The sequence below is a fragment of the Solea solea genome, chromosome 12, assembly GCF_958295425.1.
Source record: "Solea solea chromosome 12, fSolSol10.1, whole genome shotgun sequence".
NCBI classification, from domain to species: Eukaryota; Metazoa; Chordata; class Actinopteri; order Pleuronectiformes; family Soleidae; genus Solea; species Solea solea.
Genome location: NC_081145.1, coordinates 28,272,384 through 28,284,947, shown reverse-complemented (window position 1 = coordinate 28,284,947; position 12,564 = coordinate 28,272,384). Strand labels below are relative to the sequence as shown.

General features: G+C 47.5%; 1 protein-coding gene across 3 annotated transcripts in view; it reads right to left on the bottom strand.

The window, feature by feature from the left end:
* Positions 1-308: 308 nt before the first annotated feature.
* znf609a (zinc finger protein 609a) overlaps positions 309-12,564 on the bottom strand; it is a 25,658-nt gene continuing 13,402 nt past the window's right edge. For 2 of the 3 annotated variants that reach the window (XM_058644867.1, XM_058644866.1), the window contains 7 exons: positions 7,404-7,629; positions 6,706-6,793; positions 4,408-6,577; positions 3,780-4,161; positions 2,303-2,623; positions 1,189-1,258; positions 309-1,011 (listed from right to left, as the gene is read on the bottom strand). In XM_058644867.1, coding sequence (XP_058500850.1) covers positions 1,002-1,011; positions 1,189-1,258; positions 2,303-2,623; positions 3,780-4,161; positions 4,408-6,577; positions 6,706-6,793; positions 7,404-7,629 — 3,267 coding nt within the window. In that variant the 3' untranslated portion in view covers positions 309-1,001. Of the gene's footprint in view, positions 1,012-1,179; positions 1,259-2,302; positions 2,624-3,779; positions 4,162-4,407; positions 6,578-6,705; positions 6,794-7,403; positions 7,630-12,564 lie in introns of all 3 variants that reach the window. The other variant, XM_058644868.1, reaches the window with a different exon arrangement.

Sequence of the window (12,564 nt, the reverse complement as noted above, 5' to 3'; positions counted from 1 at the left end):
CTAGAAGCAGAAGAGGAGAAAACGAAGTAGAGCAGGAGGAGAAAGAGGAGAAAGATGAACAGAAAAACCAGGAAACACTCACACTGGTAATTATTCAACCTCGTCGCAGTTTAACGATTATAAATGTTTGTCATATTAAAACCTGATTTTTTCTGCTTCTTATATTTTAATATCATTTTTTTTAAGACATTACAACAGAATCATGTTGAATTTTAGATTGTTTACCGTTTTTCAACATTTTCTGAGCAAGCGACGGATGAGTCGATCGTCACAATAACAGAACGTACGAAAGGAATGAGGAGGCGGAGTTCGGCGCCGTTTCACCAGCTACAGGTTTAATATCAGATCAACAACAGTAGAAAAACAGAGGCTACAGACAAAAAGAAGAGTAGGAAACAGCATCAACAGGCTCTTTAAAATAATTCCTCTGTACAGTATTTACACACACACACACATACACACACACACAGAGTACAGTACAGCTACACACTGAGGAGGAGGAGAAGGGGGCGGGGTCAGTCAGTCTGAGGCAGCAGCTCCAGTCCCATCGCTGCCCTCTGATTGGTCCGTCCTCCTCCGCCCACAGCGTTTTATTTATTTTAATTTTGTTTTTAAAAAAATTTCCGGTGAAGCTGAGACACGAGTGGGTGGGGTCAGGTTCTCAGAGGTCAAAAGGTCATGCTGAGCCTCGCCCGCCACGTGACGTCCCCCTTCACCCACTAGACCCCGCCTCCCGACCAACGGCGGCTGCTCTGCCCGACAGCGCCGATGACCCACCGCATCTCGCTGCCACGCCCGTCCTCGGGGCCGAACTCCGCCTGGAACCAGGAGAGGGCGGGGCATTCAGTCCAGTGAGGCACGGGGGTGGGGGCGGAGCTTCCTGTCTGGACGTCCAGGCGCAGAAATCAAATGCCATCGAGCTGATGTTGAATCAGAAGTGTTTCCTCATGTGATCCAGTCACATGACACCGGGCAGGGTGGCGGTGGGCGGGGTCAGCCAATCAGGTGCGTCTGCAGAAGGTGAGAAGACAGGTGTGTTAACAACCAGCAGGTGGCGCTGTAGGACACCGGAAATCCTTCTAATGTGTGAGCGCTTTATAAACTCTATGTGTGTGTGTGTGTGTGTGTGTGTGTGTGTGTGTGTGTGTGTGTGTGTGTGTGTGTGTGTGTGTCTCTTACCGTTCTCACCTCCGTGCGGGGGGGTACATGGACGGAGAGGACGCTTGCTGACTGGCAACAATGGCTGAGGACGAGAGACCTGTGTGTGTGAGAGAGGGAGACAGAGAGACAGAGATGGATGGACGTCAGACAGAACAAGACAAAAATAAAAGAATAAATCAAAAAGACTTGAAGTCTCAGTGGCAGCAGCTTCACTGACAACATCGTGAACTCCCACAGGGAACGTTTGGAAACTCTCACACACTCACTCTCCCACACCAAACCTCATAGAGAAAATCAGAGATTTTAGCTCATGGGGACACAGGAGCTGCTGCTCCACTGCTGCCTCGTGTGGTCACTTTGTGTCACTGAGGTCAATCTGAACCAAGGATTTCAAACTGAATTGACAAAATCAGACAATAGAACCAAGTCTGTTTCTCTTCATGTTTTAAGTCTCTTTTCATGTTTCATGTTTTAAGTCTGTTTTATGTCTGTTTTCATATTTTAAGTTTGTTTTCATGTTTAATGTTTTAAGTCTGTTTTATGTCTGTTTTCATATTTTAAGTTTGTTTTCATGTTAATGTTTTAAGTCTGTTTTATGTCTGTTTTCATGTTTTAAGTCTGTTTTATGTCTGTTTTCATGTTTTAAGTCTGTTTTCATGTTTCATGTTTTAAGTCTGTTTTATGTCTGTTTTCATGTTTTAAGTCTGTTTTATGTCTGTTTTCATGTTTTAAGTCTGTTTTCATGTTTCATGTTTTAAGTCTGTTTTCATGTTTCATGTTTTAAGTCTGTTTTATGTCTGTTTTCATGTTTTATGTCTGTTTTCATGTTTTAAGTCTGTTTTCATGTTTCATGTTTTAAGTCTGTTTTCATGTTTTAAGACTGTTTTCATGTTTAAAGTCTGTTTTCATGTTTAAAGTCTGTTTTCATGTTTCATGTTTCATGTTTTAAGACTGTTTTCATGTTTTAAGTCTGTTTTATGTCTGTTTTCATATCAGCGACAACAAGCCTCTGCATCTCAGATTAAATCTCGGCTGACTCCCTGGACAGATGGCCAGTTTTTTAATTTTCTGCACATCAACAGAAGGGTTAAGACATGGATTTAAAGGTCAAAGGTTAGGACAAGGAGAGTGCGTGTGTCACCTGAGGCGTAGGACAGGTCGTACTGTCCCGACAGCAGTGGGTAACCCAGGTGATGGTGGGACGGGAGGATGCGCTGCGAGGGCGAGGACCGCGGCCGCTCGCCGTCCCTCTCCCGCTCCCTCTCGTGCGGGGTCTTGTTGTCCTGGATGGACGGGGACTTGCTCTTGTACTGGCTGGCGTGCTGCTGCAGCAGGTCCAGGGCTTTGGCCTCACTGCTCGGCTTCACCGTGGGACTGGACCGGGAGGGTTTGTCGCCCTCCTCCGCGGCCGCCACCTTCCCCGCGTATGCAGAGAAGGAGTAGCCGGGTGGCAGGTACGAGCCTGACGACAGAGAAAAAGGATTATTAAGGAAAATAACGGCAGACATGGAATGGAGGCGCCCTCTGGTGGCTATTCCATATACTTCTGAATCTGTCAATCATTTCCTCAATTCATCATTTAATCCATGAATCGTTTCCCAAACTTGATTCACTTGTGATGTGGAGCAAAGAAACCAGCAAATCTGAGCAGCATTGAAACGGTCAGAGCAGTCGATCAAGCTTCTGATCGCAGAATCAATACATGTGATCGGTAAAATCCCTCATCAAAATGTTTTCTGGTTATTCTCTTGGCAGCAGTTCCTAACTCCTCCACCAGGAGAAGGTCTGGCACCACACTGGACGTGAAGACGCAGCTTTCATACTAAAAGACGGCGTACGCACTAAATTTGAAAAGTACGTACACAAAGAAAATCTCAGATTAATACATCCCATCAGACGTAACACACCACGCCCCTGTTCCACCCACACATTAATGTAGAAATGACTCTAAAACAGCGTCTCTGAAGAAAAAGGACAAAGGAGGCAGCAAAGAAAGAGGAAAATAAAAGAAATCAAAAGAGATCAACGCATCAATTCAAAAATCTGTAAGAAATATATGATATGGTCGTTAGTGATGAACACGAAGGAACTAAAGGTCAGGGTCACAGCGACTGCTCTCATATATATATATTATTATATTATTATATATTCTCATTAATATTAATATTGATGCTTAAAAAACTGGCTGTGCATCGATAGTTGATCCTGTGCATGTGTAACATGCATGTTTCGACATGACTTGTCCGTGTGAGCTGAATGTTCCATTTTCTTACAACAATGTGTTCATGTCAGCAGCTGTGTGTCTGTTTACATCACTGTGTCACATAAAGAAAATATTCTTCTGTGGAAAATTCATTTCAGTGATTTGCTCAAAGTAAGCGAGTGAGTCTCTCACACACACACACACACACACAGGTTTGTAGTGTGTGTGTGTGTGTGATGTTATCCACATGTGTTCAGACGTACGTGGTGTTTCAGTAGAGTTTGTCACTGTAGACACATTAATAATATTATTTTAAAACACAAGAGTTTGAAGTACACACGGTTTATACACGAGGCGCCTGGTCTTTGTTTCCAGGTCAGGTACAGTATGAGCACGGACCTGGTTCTGCTCTTACCGGGGTAGTTCTGCATCATGACGGAGGGCATGCCTCTGTAGCCGGGGTGGCTGGGCTCGTAGCCCTGGCTGTAGGCGTAAGGTCCGTGCATGTAGGGCATGTAGCCCTGGTGCTGTGCGAGGGGGGAGGAGAACTGCATGTGAGGGGGGTGAGCCTCCTTCACCGGCCCGCGGTGCTCCTCCAGCGGCAGCTGCGTCCTGCCCTCCACCGCCTCCTTTGCCTCCTCTTTCTGGAGGCTCTCCTTTGCCCGCGGCCGCTCCTCCTTCCCCTTCCTGTCTCGCTCTCGTTCGCGCTCATCCTTCCACCGGTCCTCCTCCTGCGGCTTGGGAGCCTCCGAGTACTTGTTGGGGTAGACGTACGGCCAGAGGCGCGAGTCGGGCTCCTGAGGAGGGAGGGAGAGAGAGGGAGGGAGGAATGGAGAGGGAGGGAGGGAGACATGTGACGGAATCATTAATATTTGGTTTTTCATTTTTTTTCAAACAGTTCTTCTCAAAATCAGTCATGTCATTTTGCATTACTAGAGCTCCTCCTCAAAGTGGGCGGAGCCATCACTGATGAAGCTGAACATTTATTTTAAACAATAACCTGAGTGAGGCAATCAGTTAATTATTATTATTTTTTTTTTTACCTGTCTGTACCACATGGCGGGCTCCACACCTGTCGGCCTGCCTGACTCCACCCCCTGCTTTGCATCCTCCTTCCCATGATGCCCTGCTTCACTCAGCTTCATCTTCAGACCCTCAGACTGGACGCTGGGGGCCTTGGCCTCCTCCGCCTTGGCCATGATGACTGACTTGGCCTGCTCGGACGACGGCAGTGGCGGCGGCGGCGGCTCTTTAGACTTGCCCGGGTTGAGCGGGCCCTTGGTGGTGAGGTCGGTGAGGCTGGGGGCCCGGGTCAGCGTTGGGGGCACCGATGCTTTCTGCTTCCACTCGTCTTTCCCGGCTGCCTCACGCTCTTTGCTCTCAGCCTTCTTGTCGACCTGTCGCTGCCGCTCCTCAAACTGCTGGCGGTAGGCGGGGTTAGAGGCCAGCAGGTGGGCGTGGTATGCCTGGTCGGGCGAGTAGGAGTAGGGCTGTACATAGTACTGGTTGTAGTAGAGAGGCTGGGGGTACATGTTGGGGCGCTGCTGGATGACTGACGGCTGCTGAGGCCCCGGCTCCACCTTCCTCTCCTCCTGAGGCTCCACCTTGAGTTTGATCTCCTCTCCCACGTCTGGCTCCTCCTCCTTTTTCACCTTTACCTGAGCTCCCTCTGTGTGGGGTGGAGCCGCCGGTGCTGCCCCCGGGCTGGGGTTGGGGTAACTGGGCGAGTAATAGGAGTCGTAGTTGGGGTAATAGGGTGACTCCTTACTTTGCGGCTGTGGAGGAAACAGTGCCTTTTTGGCGCTTTCGCGAGGACCCTGGTCAGGCTCCGCCTTCACCTTCACGCCGTCCACCTTTCCCTCGCCATCTTCCCCCGCGTCAGAGATGTCGGAGTAGGCGGGGCTGCTGGTTTTGATGGACGCGTTGTCGGCTCCATTCTGGTTGAGGTGGAGAGGCGGAGCAAGACCAGCCTCCATCCTGCTGGCCACGCCTATGGACGGGCTGGGGGCGTTGTCCGAGAAGCTGTAAATCTTGTCAGCCTCAGCCTTGATGCTGGCGAGCCGGCTCTGGTGAGCTTCCGAGGAGCCGTTGAGCAGAGCATCAGACGGATCAGAGTACGGGCTCCTCCCCTCCTCCGGCCTCCCCCCCTTGCACATGGCCTTTGGGCTGTCCCCCTCCTTCACTCCCTCCCTCTTCTTCTTGTCCTTCCTCTTCTTGTCCTTGGCAAGGGCGGGGCTGGAGGCGGGGTCAGCCAAAGGAGGGGGTTTAGGCTGGCTGTTTTTCAGCTGGGGGCTCTTGGGGATGGACTGTACCACTGAGCCCAGAGCGGGGGAAGACGCCTGCAGGGCGTAAGGTGAAGGAGCTCCAGTGGCTGCGGGGGCTACAGGACGGCCCGGTTTCAGGCCTTTCTGGGCCCCTTTATCAGGTTTCCCTCCGCCCGCCACCTTCTTGGCCTTTCTGTCGTCCATACCGTCGTTGCTGGCCTCGTCGGTCAAACACGCCGCCTCCTCGCCACCGTCCGTCACCTCGAGCTCCGCCTCCCCCGCCTTCTTCTTCCCCTTTGACGCCATCTTCCCCGATGAGGGGGAGGGTGCGTCAAAGCCTCGTCCTTTAGGTGTTGTGGAGCGTGCAGGGGAGATGGCGGCACCGTTGCAGGAGGCGGGGTCAGGATGGAGGGCGGGGTCGTCCCCGTATTCGCTGTCCCCGTCCTGGTCCAAGCGTACGTCGTGGTCGTTGTGGGCTCGGGCCTGGTGGTACTTCAGCCCGTTTATGTGCTTGTATTTCTTGTTACAGTTGGGGTGGGGGCAGTCAATGAGTACGGGCGAGGGGCAGGTGCGGTCCAGCTGTGGAGGGGGGAGGGGATCGGGTTTACCGCCCAGAGGGGTGGGGGCAGCACCGGTAGAGTTAGTCCTCATACGTTTGGACGCCTTTGTGTCCTCGGAGCTGGACGTGGGCTCCATGTCGGAGGCAGGTTTCGTCTTCCTCTTGGCGGACGACGGGCTGGCCTTGGCGTCCTCAGCACCGCCCGTCGTCTGGCTGCCTCGCCGCCCTTTGCTGTTGGCGGCGGCTCCGCGCGTCTTGCTGCTGCCGCTGCCTTTGTTGTCCGACGAGTTGCTGTTGTCATTCAGCGGCGTGTTGCTGCCGGGCCGCATCCTCTTTCCCCGACCACGTCCGCTCCGCATCTCCACGTCGCTAGTGGGCGACTCGCAGAACCTGAAGACAGGATAACGAGTTTGTCAGCAACCAAAAACGGCAGGAACCATGACCGGCAACCAGAACGACTGTTTTCATTTTTAGATAAGATAGCAGGGTGTGGTTTTCATGTGTTCGTGTTTATATACCTTGGTGGGGCCCAGTCATGTCTAGTGCAGTCCAGCAGGGTTCCCACATACGTCTTATTTCTCCAGGTGACGTTCACAACCAGCATGCCTACACACACACACACACACACACACACACACACACACACACACACACACACACACACACACACACACACACACACACACACACACACACACACACACACACACACACACACACACACACACAAATATGAATTCCCAAAAACTACAGCAAGACAAAACGGTCAATTTTTGCTATGTTGCAATGATCAATATTATATAGTTTTATAAGCATAAATATAGTAATAATAGGAAAAAAACTACATTTTGCATGTGACCGTTACTGATACACTGTATATTAGGGATTATTCAGTAACTGTGACTCTTCGATATGTGAAAAAGAATGCGAAACAAATGTTTTATCAATGACTGAATTTAGGAAACAAATGTGATAGATCCTGCAAAAGTGATACAAATTTACCAGGTTCTTTGAATGCATCTCGTTGGCTCGACAAGCTGTGAGCCCCACATGACTTCTGGCAGCTCTCATGTTTAGAATAATTGAATAATCATAAATCTGAGATTAAAGTCAGAGTTCTGAGATTCTGTCAGTTGTAAAAAAAGAGAACTCTGAGAAAAACATAATTCAACATCACTGGATTCTGATGTGAATAAAAAAACCCTAAACAACTCACCGTCCTCCGTCTCCTGCCACACGATTCCCTCCAGGTTGACGCTGGTGCCTGGCTCACAGGGTCCCAGGCACTCCGGCTCAGTCGCCAGCGCCGCGTCCGCCGTGTTCACTGCCACCGAGCGTGTGCGGACCATGATCTGCTCGCAAGGCGACGAGATGTCGCTGTTGATGACGGGGGCGAGGAGGTGGAGCGGAGGAGGAGCAGGCGTGGAGACCGGAGACTCCATCTGGAGGAGGAAGACGAGGAGGAAGGTTACATTACACTGAGACTGACGGGGACGCAGAGGAGGAGAGGGACCAGTTTAATTTGAAGATGAAAATTTAACCAAAGGCTGTAGTACGGACTAGGACTAGCAGGGATTAGGACAACGATTGAAGTGAAAATGAACAACACAGAACCAGAATTGAGATTAAAGAATTCTGACATTAAAGCCAGAGACTAAAGAATACTGAGATTAAAGAATTCTGAGATAAAAGTCAGAGATTAAAGAATTCTGACATTCAAGCCGGAGATTAAAGAATTCTGACGTTAAAGTCAGAGATGAAAGAATTCTGACATTAAAGTCAGTTCTGAGCAAAAAGTCTGAGAATAAATTCATAATTCTCAGATTAATGGCGACTCTGAGATTAAAGTTAGAACTGTGATATTCTGTCAGAGTTCTAAGAGAAAAAAGTCTGAACTTTGAATGATCAATAATGGCAGTTATTTAGTCATGGATAAATCATGCATGTGTTCATTTTGAAGCTCTAAAATAAAAAGAAATGATGACTTGTTGCTGTCAGTTTCCAGAATGACCCTGTGAAAAATCATGGAACCCAGATTAGCAAAAAAAAACCCCCACAACCACGCATCCACATCACCTGACTGTGGAAACACGAGCTGAGCAACAAACAAACAAACAAACAAACAAACAGGAAGTTCCCACATAAACACACTCACAGCTCCTCAGCGCTAGTTTCACCTGACCAGCAGGAAGTGAAGCCCAGCGTCTGTTACCTGGAAAGACGGACGTTTGACCGTGTGAACACTGAGCTGCACAGACACAAAGAGACAGGTCCTGGGGGACAGGGAGGACACCTGACACAGCAGCGTCCTGGGAGTTTGAACCCGCCTTTGTTTAAAGCAGTGCTCATTTTGACAGTTTTCGTAAACGTTTTATGAGTAAAATACCATTTATTTTGGTGACCTGAGTTGTTTTATTATTTAAATGTTTCTCTATGTTTTGTGTACAACACAGAGGTAACTGTTTTTGTTTGTCTTCATCAAATAAATCAGCTACAACTACAACTCTTACATGTTTACTTATGACTTATTATCTTCAGCAGGCCAAATGACATTTTTATTTTAAATCCATAATTATCAGTACCGGTGGTGTGTTTCAGCTGTTGTTTGGTATCCTTACTAAAAACCTTGGTGGAGGCTCTGCCCTTTGCTTAAATTTGATCATATTTGGTCTATTTGTAGTCAGGAAGTTGCTGATGTGGATCAATGGCGTCTGTGTGCATGGGGTTATCCTCCGTCTAAAAAACAACAACAACAAAAACAGGCGAGGATAGAGGTTTGACTTTGGTTAACTCAAATCTACTCAGGAACAGTAACAGACACGTGCATATGAACCTTAATATTGTGTGGAGCCATTCTTCATTTACTTTACGTATCTGTGTTTTAGGCTAAAGAGGTTAGTATTTATATTAAAATCTTCAATCAGTCCTCAAATGGCGGCCAAGAAGCCACTTAGTTAGAGGCAGCCCTAAGTCTCATTATTATTTAATTTATTGATTATTGGGGCTTTTCTGAGATTAAAGTTAGTGCTCTGAGATTAAAGTGAGAGTTCTGAGATTAAAGTTAGAGCTCTGAGATTAAAGTGATAGTTTTGAGATTAAAGTTAGAGCTCTGATATTCTGTGAGTAATAGCAATCAATAATGGCATTTAGTGTAGTCATGGATAATAATACTCATTACTTCATTTTTTTGTTCCATTTCCACAGTCAAAAAAATTAGCCCCACTCCGATCACATACCCTGGTTCATACAGTAGAACAGTATTTCTTAATTTTCCTCCACGTACCACCACAGGAAGCTCACGTACCACAGTTTGAGAACCATGGATGTAAACAAATACAAGTGTCACTGCTTATTTCATGAATCTACTCAGTGGTACAATGTTGAGATCTCGTCCAAGCGGTAAAAAATACGTTGATAGAACATCTGTGCAACATATTCCATGACAGCAAGTGTTTGTTTAGTGTCAGACTGGAAACTTCTGAGGATAAACATCATCACAGGGCATGCTGCTGTCGCTGCTGTCGCTGCTGTCGCCGCCGCTGCTTCACCTTGCTCCTACAGGCGGCGCCCTCCTCTCTGCAGACGCTCTGACAGCGTCTGACGAGGGCGGGCCCTCTGTGCAACAACTCTGGATTACCAGCTGGTTAAGACAGCGTTGTCTTGGTAACTCAAGCCTTCTACTGCTCTTTAAGGGATTGCAAACATAATAATAGTAATAATAATAATGATGATAAAACATGGCTGCCTGGAATGCTGGGAAACCCCCCTAAAGACTAGACATCCTACCACACACACACACACACACTCTGCTCTTACAGGGGGGAGGGGTTTGATTAACATCCTCTGCTATTTGGCTGCCGAGTTTTAACCAACAATACACTCGCTGCTATGATATGGCAGCGCCTGAGCTGGGGAACACCAGCCCCCTGCTCCTCCTCCTCCTCCTCCTCCTCCTCCTCTCCATTCACTCTGAGTATTCATTACAACAGAACACATTCCTTTCAAGGTCACTCGCTCAGTGTTAGAGGAGGAGGAGGAAGAGGAGGGGATTATAATACAATCTGCACTTCAGAATCACTGAGTGTCAAAAAGCATGCACAAGTGATTGTGATGACAAGACAGGAAGTCAGCTGACCTGGTGACCCTAGTGACAGGAAATACTTCCAGTCGCCCCTTTCCAGGCGCTTTGATGTAAGGCTGAGCGATATGTCAATATCATGTCTACCACATCATGACACGAGAAAAGTGCCCGTGTTGCACCGATAATCACATTTGTTACAGTGAATAAGTTATAAAATATACACAAGAACACACGGAAACAACAAAAACATTTATAAAAGGTCACTTAATAACAACTATTGGTGTTATAGCAGGTATTTATAGTCACTATTATAGTCAATAGTGGATGGACGGCAAAGTCGAGGAGGTTCGGCGGGACTTCGAGTTTGTACCCGAATAGCTGTTAAAGCTGGACGAGCTAAATGTGCGGCACACAACGCAACAAGTCCAGGAAAAGCTAAAGAAACCTAAAACAGGACGATGAGAAGCTGAAGGACCACAGCAGCCGTATCGCTCAGCCCTATTTTCAAACTTCACGTGGAAAGTTCTGGAAATGTTATCACCAAATCAGTATTTTGGCCCAATCACAATAACCTTTTTTCCTTTAGTGATTGGAGCAGTTGATTTAATTCAGCCTTGTTGTTTCTTATTGCGTGCGTCATATATTCCTGTTACACTGACAATAGTGACAGTGTTTTCAATCATTTCTTTGGCCGAGAACAGACAAAGTGTAAAACAGCAAAGCCTGTGAAGTGTTGAGGCACCGAGCAGGAGTGGTTCATGCCCAGGTTTTACTCTCGACCTGCTCATAAATCCGACCACATACAGCGTGGACCTCTGGGAGCGGTGGAAAATGCTTTCTGGGAAGCAGAAGCGCGAGGAGTCGTGTCACGCTGGAGGAGGAGGAGAGCGCTCAGGCCAGGAACGTAAATTAAAGTGAAGAATCTCGACACCTCAGCTCCACAGCCAGGGTTCCTGGAAGTGTGGAGCAGAGCGAGTCACATGTCCGACACTGCAACGTCTCCTCAGGTCACATGGTTCCTCAGCAGGTGATGGACGACCTGTTCAGACGCACTCACCTCTGCAGCTTAAAAACAGCTTTAAAACTTCAGACCACACGGTTATTTCCATGTTCAGAGTAATCCTGATTTAGCTTGTCAGCATAAAGTCCTAGTGATTAATATTTTGGGGTAGCCTGCATCATTCTAGTCATTCCAGGACCTTGTGATTTATAATCTCAGATCCATTTGACATTCTTGTTTCTCCAAACTCCACCGTACATTTATTGATCGCACAAGCCATTTTTATTTCAACTTTAGTAGGGATGTCCCGATCCGATATTGATATTGGTCCGATATCAGCCAATATGATATAAGCGCTCCGATACAACAGTCCGCTCCGCTCCAGCAGCGCCCGTTGTGATCACGTGGGCTCTGCGTGTTGGATGCATGTAGATCACATGATCACAACAGTGTGTCTGCTATTTCAGAGGTTAAACATCCTTCTTTAACCTCTGAAATCAGAGGCTACGAAGCCGCACAGCGAGCGCGAGTTAGCCATTAGCACCACGCTAGCTCATCCTGAGACGAGCTGCTAAAACATTTTTTCATAAACCAGCGCCACCTGGCGACTTTCAACAGCCTCCGTTTGTTAATTAAAAATCAGCCATGCCAAGAGCTTTGTGTGTTTTAAATGTGTCCTGAAGTACGTCTGCGGCGACAGTCCCCGGGCTCCGGGTTTACCTGCGGGACGAGTCACTCACCCCGTGTGGGTTGGGCTAATCTAAAATAGTGAAAACAAGGGGGGGTGTTCTCTGAAGACACGCTGTTACCTGTGAATCACGGCTGCTCTGAAAACACCCCCATTAGCACTTGGTACTTTCTTCCTGATGAAATTAACCATAGACTGTATGAAATGAACATGGCAAAAAATCCAATATTCTTATGTTGAAGGTTAAAATTGATGTAACCATTGGTTAATAATAAATGGGTCAGTTTTTCTCATACTATTGTTCTCCGTTTAAGTAAGTAAGTATCACTTGATCAAGACTATTCTAACATTCCACACTACAAAATAAGTAATTAAAGTATGTATGTATGATTCGTGCTGATACTGATTGGATCAATATCGGTATCGGCTAATACTCAAGGCTGCAATATCGGTATTGTATCGGAAGTGAAAAAGTTGTATTGGGACATCCCTATTTGATTCTTGTGCCTCTTCCTATCATGACACTCTGACCAATCAGTGCACGGCAGTCTGATGAAGTCGCGCATTTCCCCTGGTTATGACATCACGAGTGGAAACACGCTATACCT